We start from the raw sequence: 14,062 nt of genomic DNA on the forward strand, positions 1-14,062 counted from the left end.
TGTCAGGGATAAAAAAGGAATATCGTCCCCTGATGAAATTGTGAGAATGATAATAAGGCTCCGAATAAAAATACAGTATATTAAATATGATAACGAATGTTAAAGAATCAGAGAGGCCAGAAGAAACTTAGCCTAGGTCTGTTTGGAGAGTCTCAGAGGGGCAGTCTAATGTAAAAGATGCTTAGGTGTTAATTAGCTAGGTGGACAAAGTGAGGAGTTGGGAGGGTGTGGAGTGGGAGGAGAACCAGACAGCTCGGATGGAAGGCTTGGGGTCAGAACACGTGCAGACATGGGAGAAGCAAGGTGTGCTTGAGGGAAGGCAAATAGTTCGCTAGGAGTGGGAAGGCGTGCAGGGAGAATGGTCATAGCAGGGGGCACTCACTGGTCAGGTGGAAGGGACAAATTGGACCTTGTTAAGAAGTTAGGACTCCATCCACAGCAGTGGTGAGCCCTGATGTACTTTAATCAGGGGAATTGTAAGGTCGGATTATGGCTTAGAGTTTGGCAACAGAGTGGAGGAAGAATGAGGGACCCAAAGAGATGGCTAAGATTGTAGGGAATGTGCGTCTGATTTATCTTTGCCTCGATGTGCTTGGCACAGTGCCAGGCACACAGTTTCTATACAAATTGTATGATTCAAGAACTGAGAGAAAGCGAGGTGGCCACCTTTAGACTTGAGCACAGGTAGAAAGGCGTGCCAGCCTTAAACGTCATACTTCACCTGAGTTACTCAGATCACAGAGGTAGAGGGCATTCTCCAGCTTCCTGAACCTGTCCATCCACATCTCGCTCTCTTCAGACTTATTTCTCATGGCCGGACTCATAAAAGGCTGGGAGACTGGCCTGATTTGCAAAGAGCTCAGAGGATCTTTGGGGGCTGAAGTTTCAGCAGCGGGGGTTTCTGCCTGCAGCTCCTCTTCCGGAGTTTTCTACCAAAACAACACAAACATTTCACTGGCAACACATTCACCACCCAGAGCTTCTCCAGTCTCTTGGCCAAAGATGAGGCCACACAACTAACAAGATTTATTGCAAGGCAAAACTTTGGAAAACTAGAACGAGTTTCAAATCCCCAGTGCCATGGGACCATATCTGCCAATACTTTCTGGATACAAACATGTTAAGTTTCTGTTGCTGTGCAGAGAAGAGTGACATTCTGACTTTTATTCAGTTCTCATTTCTGAGTTGCACCAAGTGAAAGACTTTGGAACTAACCGTGACTTTGCATGTGTACCCACTCTATTTTGTACTGGTGTGCTCTGCAGGGGATGGGCTTCCTAGGATGCTTGTAACTTCTTGGTAGGAAAACCTCTAGGTTTTGAGTGTGAGATTTCTGGCCAAAGAGTGATTGAAACAATAGTAGTATTATGTTAGTCTTGTGGGCCCATTTTAAAGACTGTTAAAGTGCTTCTAGTCTGCCTGATCCTGTTCATTTAACAAAGGAAACCAAGACTCTCCCCCCTCCACCCCGCCAGGTCTCAAATGTGAATGATTCCCTAACATCTCAAAGATCTTATGGTAGATCCAAGACTAGACGTAGGACCTAAAGCTCATCTTGGTCTGTTAACCTCATGCCCAGTGAAAAGCAGAGTTATTTTTAGAATGAAGTAGACAAATGAATCTCAGCAGCGCCCCGTAAAGCATCTTGTACCACATAGAGAGAGTGGACGCATGCTGGTGGAGCTGCCCAGCCCTGATCTACAGGGATTGGCCATCTTCCCACGGACGTGGTTACAGGGAGAACCACCATGCTCTATTTGCATAGATGAGGACTGGGCAGTGAATGCAAAATGGGCCAATAAACCTGTTTTCCAGGAATTTTGGACAATGAGTTTGTGAGAAAGAAATGGAGATGATTCTGTGTGAGACGTTGGAACTCCAGCAAGCTTTCCACGCTGTGCGCTGGAAATGAAGAAAAGATAGTCTGCTAAGAAAGACAGATAACAGAGAGAGAGAGAGTAAGAGAATGAGGCTGACAACAGAAAGAACAGATACTTAGGAAGTCTTAATAGTGCTAAGTCTCTGGTTTTAATTCATGGTTGTACTTCTGTCCTTAGGAAGCATACTATGCTTCTCCATCCTCCCATAAATTAAGCTAGGAGAGTTGGTTCTGTTCCTCGTGATCTAAATATCTCTAACTAATTCACCATAAAACGATGCCTCTAACTTTTGTATACCATCTGTGTTCCCCCAACTTTCAAATGTCTGAATTTTTCCAATTCTGTACCTTTGTCTCAAACTCCTCACATAGAAGCTGTGAAAATTCCAGAGCCCTAAAGAATGGTAAGTACAGGAAGAAGCCAAGTTCTGAGTGGGTGAACAAACGGAGTAAGCGGCTTCGGGGGAATTTAAAGACTTCTTTTGTTTTCTTCTGTCTGAAATAACAGAACGTTATATGAAACTGTAGCCACATGGATGACAAGTAACCGGTGAGTTTTCAGGGATTCGTATCAAAAAGAATTCTACTGTGATAAATTCAATTTGGGGAAAGGCAGAAAGTTTCCAGATAGTAAATTAGACTAGTGATTCTTCTACATATTTTTTAGAGACTTGGACCACTTTAAGAAGTCTGATGGAAGCTTTAGAAAATCTGCCCACGCCAATGCACATTTGCATGTATTTTGGTGGATAATTTTAGAGAGATCGAAGTTGCTCTTAAATTTGAGAAATTAATTTGAAATAATTTTATACCACATCTTCAGATAGTTAGTTCAAACACTCTCTTCGACCACTGAAGAAAGGGGGAGATTGACATGGACCTGACTGAGGCTCAGGTCAGTAACTAACAAAGTTTAAACTACACTGTTTTGGTCCTAGTGTGTCAGGACGAAGTTCAAATTTCTGGCTTGGCACACAAAAACGTTTATATACTTGTCCTTGCTTGTCTTTCCAGGTTATATTCTTTTAATCCTACAGATTTTTCTCTGTCCACATAAAACCTGAAAAAATAAAGCAGCTTTATGCCTTTCTGCTTTTGTAATGCTGTCGTCACCCAGGTTATGAAAGCCCTCTTGGGATCTCTGCCTTGGTTGTGTAGGTTTCCACTCACTTCAAGATGCAGCTCAGAGCCTTCCCTGCCAGCCCCAGACTGGATGAGAAGTGGTTCTTTGTAACCTCTACCCATCCCAGCATTTATCGGTGGATATCAGATTTAAGTGAGGCTCTCTCCTCGGAGGCTGCCCTGTGAGATGGTTATTTCTGTATACTTGGTTAGTGCTGGCACACAGTAGGTGCTCAAGACATGCTTAGTGAATGAATAAGTGAATGAACGAATAAATGATTTTCTCTGAGACAAGAGGAAAATGGCTTTCTCGACTTCTCTTCTTCAGTTTCTAAAAAGTGGGACAATGAATCTGTTTATACAGGAATGTGAGAAGAATCACTTATCTCGAGAGGCAATAAAATCCTTAAACAAGAGGCAAAATAAAAGAGCAAAGTATATTTTTTATAATCTTATTCACAACAGACTTAACACTCAAGGAGAAAAGCATTTGCTGTTGTTTCTTGCATGGCAAGAGGCTTGCCAAAATGGATACTATTTTCTAAAATATTTCAACGTGTGAAGCGCATGAGAAGGCCTCCCGTCATTTTAAGATGAATTATGTTCTAATCCGGGCATTTAAAAAACAACAACAACAGAAAAACTCAGGCTGTTTTTCAATTCTGTCTGTAACTTCTCCTGGCTAAATGCTGGGAATATTAAAATGGATTTTAACCGCTTGCCAGATTTTACTTTTTTTCTTTTTCTTTTTCTTCTTCTTTTTTTTTAAATCAGAATGCCTATTACATTTTAAAATGTGATGTCTGGGGAAAAGGTCATTCTCAGTTTCTGGAAGCTGGAATTGAGATGTTAAAATAGGCCTCATAACCACCCTTTATTTTGATGGCAGTTGGTGGATAGGTCACAAGCTTTGGAAGGACATCCATGCACATGCTACAAGTCCAATTTCTTGGGGCAGTTGGCAAGCCCAGCACCAAGTGATGGCAAGAGGTTTCCGCAAACCAGGTAGCACAAGAAGCAAGCCACACTCTAGGAGCTCTTTGGCCTCCCTTCTCTGCCTGAGGGGAGTCTGAGGTTGAAGACAGTCTGACATCAAGGGGTTGGAAATCAAAAGCCCCCAGGGGAGGGCGCCACCCAGCATCACAGAAAAGAAGGCCAAGGATCTGTGAAAACCTCCCCCAAACTCCACAGACCTCAGGTGCGTACCATATGTTCAGTTTTGCTTTGAGATGTCTCAGGGTCTTTAGGCTGCACTGGAGTGGCAGGGGCGTCTTTTTCATTCTTCCCTGAACAAAGAAGAAAAAATGGAAGGGCTGAGTTTGTTTATTTTCACTTAACAGGCACACGTACACCAGGCAGAGAATACGCTGAGGCTTTGCTGGCACTGTGCTCGGTCATGGGTATACCCTGATGAATAAGGAAACCCTGGTTCCCACCCTGGGGAGGGAGATGATAAATAGTTACTCGAAATTACTGTTTAATTATAAGCTACCATAAACGCTACCAAGAAAAGTATGGGTAGATAGGAAATTATTTTTAACTTATTTTGTAGCAGAGGATAGGAGTGGTGGGTTTGAGGGACAACTTCTTGGAAGAAGTGACATAAATGGGCACCCGAAGAATGAACAGGATTTCTTCAGGCAAAGATGATGTTACTGATGTCGATGGAACAGAGAACTGCAGGTGAGCAGAGACAACAGTCTGGAGGAAGGCCCTGAATCAGAAGGGCCTTTATAACTAAGCAAGCAGGAAGGGGGCTCTTCCTATGGCTCTGCCTCTTGAGAACATCTGCCCCCTCTCCACGCAGGTGTGCTCCTGAGTAATCAGGCCACACATTCTCTTCCTCCTTCTCTGCTCCTTTCCTGTGTGGGAACAGGTTTGAACAGCAGCGTCCCAGCCCAGGGCATTCTACTGCCCAGGCCCACTTGGTGTAGGCTTTGCCATCACGAACAGAAGAAATTTCCTGAAGATTCAGGGAAAAGGCATGGAGACCCACCGAAGCCCTCTGAGTGCTACCATCCTCAGCACTTTCCATCTGAATTGGTGACTTCTTTATGTAGTTTGCAAGTCCATGTGTTGGCCACATGGCACAGACTTCTGGGAGCCTCATCTTTGATATATTTGGTGCATACATCAAATATACCATTAACAAATACATATTATGGCTCGGCACCTGTAGCTTAAGCAGCTAAGGTGCCAGCCACATACACCAGAGCTGACGGGTTCGAATCCAGCCCGGGCCTGCTAAACAACAATGACACCAGGGTGACAGCTTGAAGTTCTGTCTCAAAAACAAAAACAAAACAAATACATAATATTTCTAAGTTGGGTCTCACTATTTTTAATAAAAATTATTCAATTAATAAACTTTAAAAAGGTAGAGGGAGGCAGTGTAACAGAGTGGCTGAGAGTATGTAGGCCAGATGCCTTGGATTCAAATCCTGGCTCCTTTATTAGCGACATGACCTTGGGCAAGTTACTTGCTCTTTCCCTGCCTCAATTTCCTCTTCTATAAAATGGGGATAATAAAACCACAGGCCATTATGAGGATTAAATGGATTAGAAGTATAAAGAAAGTAGCTGGATCATAGAAGGTGTTCAATACATGTTAATGTAATAGTGTTATCAAGTAAGGATTTATTTTTATAAATAAAGTCGTATTTCATATTCAAAAGCCTTTTACTGGACAGACTTTTAAATATTGCACCTGCACATTATTATGCATCTTCTTTCTCAGTTTCTTGATGGAGAAGACAATACAATTTCTGCATCTTTCCTGAAGCCCCAGCACCCAGATTTAGGGTGAACACTCAAGGTAAGTTTGTTAAATAAATGAACGACCATGTGCTCTAATTTGGACTTTGTAAAATAAAGTCATTGGACACAGAATTCCATTTCTTCAATTTGTCTTCCAATCCTTGGAGAGGAAAGATTTGTCTCTGCATTTCTTTATCCTCCACCTACTCAAGATGTTATATGGTGTAAACCTTGATAGATGCTTAACGAGGATCATGATGGCAGCCGGGAAGGGCAGCCTCTTTGGGGCAGATCTTATTGGACCAGCCCAGCGTGTATGTTGTCACGAAGACTCATAATCTCCTGGTAGCATTTGGCCCTTACTTATTTCACTATATCAAAGAAAAGCTTTCTGTTTATTGCAGGAGCAAAAAGGCTCAAATTACTCTCAAAAATTAAAGGGATTCTGGAAGCACCATATGAACTAAGGGCAGAAAGATGAACTTTTGGTGTCAGACCTGAAGGCTAATACTGATCCTTTCCTTTACCAGCCACAAGCTTTTGGATCCTGATTCTCTCATTTGTGAAATGACAGAAATTTGAAGTAATATTGTGGAGATTAAAAAATTACCTACATGAAATACTTAACACATGGAAAATGTTCAATATGAGATGTTAATATTTGTTGTGTTATTATTATTATATGACCTTAAGCAAATCTAATTTCCCTAGAAAAGAGGACTTAAAGCTAATTAGAATATGCCAGGCACATCCATTTTTGTCTGGGCACCATTCAATGCATTATTCTTTTAAGAATAAGATCTAGAGGCCAGATGTGGTAGCTCATGCCTGTGATCCTAGCATTCTGCGAGGCCGAAGCAGGTGGATTGCTTGAGCTCAGGAGTTTGAGACAAGCCTGAGCAAGAGTGAAACTCCATCTCTACTAAAAACAGAAAAAAGTAGCTGGGTGTACTGGTGGGCACCTATAGTCCCAGCTACTTGGGAGGCTGAGGCAAGAGGATCAGTTGAGCCCAGGAGTTTGAGGTTGCTGTGAGCTAGGCTGATGCCATGGCACTCTAGCCTGGGCAACAGAGTGAGACTCTGTCTGAAAAGAAAAAAAAAATAAGATCTAGAACCTCGACTTTGTCTCAATCCAGCTACTTCCTACTATCTGAACTCCTCAAAGTTCCGTTAGGAGAGAGTGCGTGCTAGTCTGCTTGGTCTGTGCTAAGCTTCCCTTTCTCCTTCCCAATACCTAATAGCATATAAAAAGGTAATGGTTTGCACATGTGATAATTGTTTGAAAAACCTTAGGCAGAGCTCATTTTTTTTCTTTCTAACACAGCAAGAAGGATGAATAATAACCATCTGTCTATTCTGCCAGTTGAAGATTTGTACTGGAGGAAAGATGCCAATCTGGCTTCTAGAGATTTCCAGGTGTGGAAGGGCCAGGTTTTATAGGGCTTCCAGTGGATTCTGAGCGTTACACAGCCAACCCTCCTGTCAGCCCCCACTAATGACTTGAAATCAGCGGTCATCAGTGCTGGCTGCACATTAGAGCCACCTGGGCCACTTTAAAAATTACTAGGGCTCAGGTGTCCCACTAGACCAATTAAATCAGAATCTCAGCAGGTGAGAACCCAGCTCAGCACTTAAAAAAAATAATTACCTGGGTGATTCTAAAGTGAAACCAGGGCAGAGAACAACTGATCGGAAAAAGAGCTTCTCGCCCCACTGGACCTATTGAACGAAGCTTTTGTGAGAAGGAAACTACCAGATGTCAAATATCTACACATGGCTGATGTTTTCACATAAACTAAAGAATAACCTTGTGACATATATGAGGAAACTGAGGCAATGAAGGTTGTAGTTACCTGTTTAAGACCACAGAGGTAGGATTAGGTCTGTGATTCTAACTCTTCCCTTCATTTAACAGATACTAGCTTACTATATGCCAGGCACTGGCCTAGGCATTTTGATCTATCAATGAGCAAGACAGACTCTTTCTTCTCATGGAGTATGCATTCTAATGGGGAGAGCAAACAGATAGATGCATGAAATAATGTCAGGTATTGATAAGCTATAAACACAGCTAAAACCCCTTACAGATAGGGAATACACCAAAGGTCTCTTTGAAGAAGTGACATTAAAATGGACCCAATTGTGGAGGGGAAACAAAGGAGCAAGTCATGAAAATACAGAGAAATGCAGATTATACCAAAGACAAAGGCAAGAGTGTCCGGTGCCTTTGAGCTGAGAGGAGAGCCTCACTGAGGCAGCATGAAAAGGAATGAGAGTGGTGGAGTGTTCACAGAGCTAGAAGGCCAATGAACCATGCCATGGGGCAGACGTTGATTTTGTTTTTCTGCTTCTTGGGATTCCTTCCTTCTCTTATGACTCTCCCTGTTGTGATCAATCTTTACTTTTTGCTGCTGCTACTTCTTCCTTTCCTGCATTCGTATGCTCCACAGTGAAGAGATTAAAATTTAGGGTCATCTTTCTTTTTTGTGAAGTACTTCTTTAGACTTTCAGACCCCCTCATGCTTAGAGGGGCCTGAGCTCTTTTGTATTTATCTTAGCGGGAGTTCACAGTATTTCTTGGATCTGTGGCTAGACGTCTTTCATCACTTTTTGAAATATTTTAGTCATCCTTGCTGAAAATAATATTCTCTTTCTCCTATTCTGTGATCTTAGTAACACGTATGTTGAATGGTGTCACCTTTTTTCATATGTTTGTTATACACTTTTAATATGTTACATCTTGTAAAAATTATACGTACATAAGAAACAAGTTCCATGAACTTGGATTTTTATGATTCCAAAATCAATAAAGTTTATTATAAAGGCAGCAGATATGAAAGTTGTTTTAATCAGGTTATGATAGCAATAGCATCTTTGAGTAAAACAGGGTCCCAGAAAGGTAAAAATATAAAATTCTACCCTCTTATAGGGAGTAGCAGTAGTTTCCTTTACTTTCTGTATAATGGTCTCTCCTCACTTTCATAACATTTACCTGTGGAGCTAAAGACAGACAAATAAAGTGGCTCATTCAGTACACAAGGGCAATTTTATTATTGTAGATACAGCAGTACAGAAATAGGAAGAGACCAACATAAGACCCTTCTCAGTAAGCTGTTGCACCGCAACAGTGCAAAACAGTGACACTACCACCACAGTTGTTCTGGAGAGTAACATATTGTCTAAAAAAATTAGTGTCACATTGCCTATTTTATTTTTCAGATTCACAATCACCCTATCAGAGCCATAGGACTGTTTTTTTTCCCCTTTTCTTTGCCCATTACAGAAATAAGAGAAATGAGTCAGAAGTAAAGTAAGAGTCTAAATATAACCACCATAAATACCTACTTAATGTCTGTTCAGTGTTTATTTAGTTGCAAAAGGGAGACTTCAATTCCTATTTGTACCTATTTTTTCTGCTATGCCATATGCTATGGGCTGGATTAAGTCCCCCCCCAATTTATATGTTGAATTATGTGTTATAACATAAATGTTTATATGTTATAGTACCTCAAGATGTGACTATATCTGGAGATAAGCCCTTTAAAGAAGTGAGGCTGTTAGGTTCGGCTGTGATCCAATCTAACTGGCGGCTATGTAAGAAGAAGGCTGGGCCTATAGGACAGGTGGATGCACGCACAGAGGAGAGACCATGGGAGGACAGAGCAAGTATCTGTCCAGAACCAGAAAAGAGCTACGGGTACATCTCTCAACACTCTCAGCACCAGCCATGTGTGAAACATCAACAACGAACAGCTCAGTCCATTTCGTAGATGTCTGGGCCCCAAACTGTGTTGTGCTTCAAGAACCAGCTCTGTGGTGTTGCCTCTGAAATCCTTTCTTCAGCTGCTGGCATTTTCTTGGAGGCCCTACTACCAGCTGTGTAGTAGCTCCGGCTCTGACTAGATTCAATGATAGGACCCCCTTCTCTGTGGTTTCTCAGCCTTAAGGATGGTAATGGTAGCTGCTTCCTACAGTTACCAATGGCTAGATTACTTCATTGCAGTGGATCGAATCATGTCCCACCCTCCCCACCTCATCCCCCACCAAAGTTCTAATCACTGGAACTTGTGAATCTGACATCATTTGAAAACAAGGTGTTTTAGATGTAACCAAGTCAAAATGAGGTCATTCTAGATTAGGGTGGGTCCTAAATCCAATGATTGGCATCATTGTAAGAGAAAGGAGACGGATGTTTGAGTACAGAGACACGAAGGAGACATACAAGGGAGAAGGCCCGGTGATGACAGAGGCAGAGATCGGAGTTATACAGTGCCAGGCCCAGGGAGGCCTGGGGCTACTAGAAGCTGAAAAAATTAAGACAGTCCTCTTCTCTAGAAACTTCAGAGAAGTTTGACCCTTTTGACACAATGATTTCACATTTCTAGCCTCCAGAACTGTGAGAGAATAAATTTCTATTGTTTTAAGCTGCAGAGATTGCAGTCATTTTTGACCACAATGGTCAATTATGGCAATCCAGAGAAATGGAAACACTCACCATCTCCTCTTTGATCTTTTAGCCTTCTGATACTTCTGATAACCAATCCCCTATAGTAAATTCCTCCTATATGAAACATCTACTAAGGTTTCTGTTTTTCTTCTTGAATATAGACCAATCTATCAATTCCCCCAAACACACGCATACACACACACACACACTCACACTCAGCATCTTGTATTTTGAACCAAAGAGTATCAGTAAATGGTTGATGGATATAGGAAATAGAAAAACTACAACTGCAGAGTAATATCAAAGTGTATTTTCTCACCTGTCATATTTAAAGCTTGTTAATTGACAAATATTTTGCCCAAGTCTTCTTTATGACTTCACTTAATAATCTGGTTTAGAAATCTTTCTGTAGCAGCCCAGCCATGTCATTTTACAGCTGCATCGTTTCAGCAACTGGTCTTACTGTAATTTAGTTAAACAGAACACGAAGGATCTTTTTAAGTGCACTAAAGATACATATACTTCTTGTGGAATTTTTTTTTTTTAGCTGAGGTGTCAGTGGAATAAATACCTAGCTGTGAGATTCCTAGATTTCCTAGATTTAAGGAGCTGTACAATTGAAATTCCAATAAGTAATAACTGTTTATTTTGTTTCTAATAAGTTCTAATAAGTAATACTGTTTATTTTGTTTCATCTTAAAGGGTTACCACTAGAGAGTGCCACATGATGAAGGAAGACTTGGGGAATTATGTCTTCTATGATCTACCTGGCCTAAGAGAGTAGCCATTAAGGCCATCTTCACCCCTGTTTTCCCTTCACTGGGGAGTCGTTCACATTTCTGGAAAGAATGAGATAAAACCCAACAAGCGAACCACTCAAGCTAAGCAGCACAGCCAACAATAGCTCTGGGAAATGGGACGCCTCTCAGGAGCAACAAATCATGGAATTTACCTGTAGGCAAATCAGCTAGCAAATCAGAAGAGGCTCTCCTCAGCATCTCAACAAAACTCTGCCATCTGTGCAAAAAAAGAAAACATAATATCGAAGATCAATATCATGGCCCTAAAAGAACGTGCAGTGAAGCTCTAGGTTTATACTGGTAGTGATACTGAAGACGTTTTTTGATATCTATGCCATTTAGGGTTCAATGCAGGAAATGAAAACTACCTTATATCTCTTTATTAGAAAGGGCTTTACTATAGAGAATTGGGTTCCTAGGAAGTCATTGCAAGGCTATTAGAATGGCAGCGTGGGTATGCTGCTACGCTCAGGGTCCGGCTGCAACAGGTGCGGTCCAGAGGTAGAGAAGGAACTCAGGAAAATCTGGCTGGGGTCTCAGCTGCCCGATGTTCTGAAGGGAAGACGACACAGTACAAGGTACTTTCCATGGGAAAAACTCGTGCTTACCGGTTTCTGAAGTTGCTAGTGATGTAGGAAAATAAATAAATAAATACACACATACACTTGGTCTGTGCCGTGGCCTCCCACCCCTCCTCCTGCCTGTCTAAGCTCATGCCACAGCTTCTCACTGATAGAACTTAAATCAGTTCTAGAACTTAGTGTCAAGGGGATTTCAGATTTTTTTTTTTTTAGCCTTCCCAAGTATGGGAAATATTGCAACACAGAAAAGAACATAAACGGGGATAGATAGAGGTGCTGAGTGCTGGCAAATGTCGTGAATTGCCCAAGCTGAAATCTCATCGGCGATATATCTGCAAGTGACAACTATGTAGTCACTGAAAGCTTGAAAGTGCTTTAAAAAAGCTTTGGTAGTGAACTTCACTTATATTTGCCTGCCCAGCATCTACCCTCTATTCAGATATAAGTAGACCCTGTCTGGGGTGATGGCTGGTGGTCTCCTTTTAGATACAGTGTGAAAGGCCCACGCCTGCTCTAGCCAATGCCCTGGGCCTGGTGTAATTAAGCTCTCTCCCTCCTCCTTCCCCCCGCTCCCCCTCTCGTTCTTCTACTCTGTGTCTCTATCTCTGTCATAATCTTTAGTTCTGGTAGTTTTCAAAGTTTTGTTTTCTATAAATTTCGGAAGTTACTTCATACTCTTTCAAAATACAATAGAACCTCTGTAAGTTGAGCACCCAAGGTACAAGAACAAACTGGCCAACGTACAGAGATGAGCAGCGTGAGGAACTCGACCTCCTGCACTGACATGTGCATGTGGTGCATGTCCAGTCTGTGACAATTAGGTCGACGTAAGGAGTGGCCATAGTAGGAAGGTGGCAGCTGTGGGGGTTCTATTGTATTTCCTTTTGCAAAGGGCAGTTTCCGTTTCCAGCAACCAAACTGCAAGTGATATATATTTTTATCTTTGGCTTGCCCATCAGAAGAAGTCACACAAAAATAAAGAGCAATGTGAAATAGTATGTCCTGGATTTCTTAGAAGAGCTCTAATGTGATAGGATTTTATTCTCCTTAAATAAAGATGATGGGTTAAATATGGAACTAGTTTGTTTTGCTTATACTGGATACAATTTTTGCTATATATGATGTCACAAGTTAGACAAGCTCTTTGATCAGGGTATGTGGCCTCCTGAGCCTCCTGCCACTGTGGGCCAGGTGAAAAGATGAGGAACGGATGTGCAGGACTGCAAGACAGATGATATCAGATGCAGCAGGTCTAGGAAGGAAGAGCAGGTTGGAGAAGTGGCACTCTTGAGAAATATTAATAGCTACATAAACTTCGACTGAAGCATTTCTTGTCCTCTACCCTTGCTGAAATTTCTTTCCAGACCCTCTTAGGAAGACCAGGCTTATTCCTACAGCAACTCCTGACCTTTTGAGTAAACAAAACAAAACAAAACAAAACAAAATGCAAAAACAAAAACCCTAGATCAGGGAACATGTATTCAGGATAACTTGCACCTATGTCTCCCAGGTTGCAGTCCTCGAATTTGGTCCAAATGATCTCCCTACTTCTATTGGAAAGAAAAATAATTAACCGAGACCCATTAATATTTGCACATTACATTGCACTTTTGTTTTTTAGAGGTGTTAGGAGTTACCAGGTAGTGATCTTTCAGATGTTAAATATGAGATAAACACAGGCCTCCGGGTAACATGGCACCAGAAACTCTCCTGCCTCCTCTGGATTACATGCAGATAGCAGGGGAGGGAGACCATTGGAAAATTTTCTAAGCATTGAACTTGGACATTGCCTGATTAGAATGATGTTTAGGACTTCTCTAACCAGTAAAATTCTTAAGATTCTTCTCACCAAATGTTTGCTTTTTCCCATATTCTTTACATGATCCTAGCACCTTCAGGGTACGATTCACAGTTAAATGTGGGAACGGGTTCTAGATGCCATAGTAGGCAGCTCATTCTAATAACTAAAGTAGGTACCAACCTCCAAAATGAAGCCAGAAAGATCAGGACTGGAGGACAGATCCCACGAGCCTGACCCTAGACAGGCACTCCTGAGTTCACAGTCCACATTCGACTGGATTTACCAAGTTAAAAAAGTCAAGTTTCATGAATATTTGGAAGACATTTTGTGTACTATCTCATTTAATTGAGATAATCATCTTGCGGGGGTGTGTAAATGACTTGCCCGAGGGCACATGAGTCAACAGGACCGCCAGGATTTATACCCTGGCTGTCTGACTCCAGAGTTACATGAACGTAATAGAACTTGGCTTCGATTCGATCACATTTCTTTTGTCCTTTGAAATTCCATGGACACGGCTCCAGCGTCTTCTGGCTTTTATTATTATAGACATCTGATGTCAATCTGATTTTTGTTCATTTGTAATTAATTTTCCCCTTTATTAGCTTTGGTTTAGTTTTATTTATTTATTTTTGGGCCTGGCTCCTTGAATAATTTTACCTTTACAATACAAAA

The 14,062-nt window shown here is 41.6% G+C and overlaps 1 protein-coding gene across 1 annotated transcript in view; it reads right to left on the reverse strand.

Moving 5' to 3' along the window:
* The window catches only part of CUNH1orf87 (chromosome unknown C1orf87 homolog), a 75,456-nt gene that overhangs the window by 6,608 nt on the left and 54,786 nt on the right, over nucleotides 1-14,062 (reverse strand). The window contains exons 8-10 of the mRNA XM_003793127.2: nucleotides 11,158-11,222; nucleotides 4,208-4,287; nucleotides 722-929 (exon numbers count right to left, since the gene is read on the reverse strand). Coding sequence (XP_003793175.1) covers nucleotides 722-929; nucleotides 4,208-4,287; nucleotides 11,158-11,222 — 353 coding nt within the window. The remainder of the gene's footprint in view (nucleotides 1-721; nucleotides 930-4,207; nucleotides 4,288-11,157; nucleotides 11,223-14,062) is intronic.

The sequence above is a fragment of the Otolemur garnettii genome, unplaced genomic scaffold (assembly GCF_000181295.1).
Source record: "Otolemur garnettii isolate 467f Iridium unplaced genomic scaffold, OtoGar3 scaffold00066, whole genome shotgun sequence".
Classification (NCBI taxonomy): domain Eukaryota; kingdom Metazoa; phylum Chordata; class Mammalia; order Primates; family Galagidae; genus Otolemur; species Otolemur garnettii.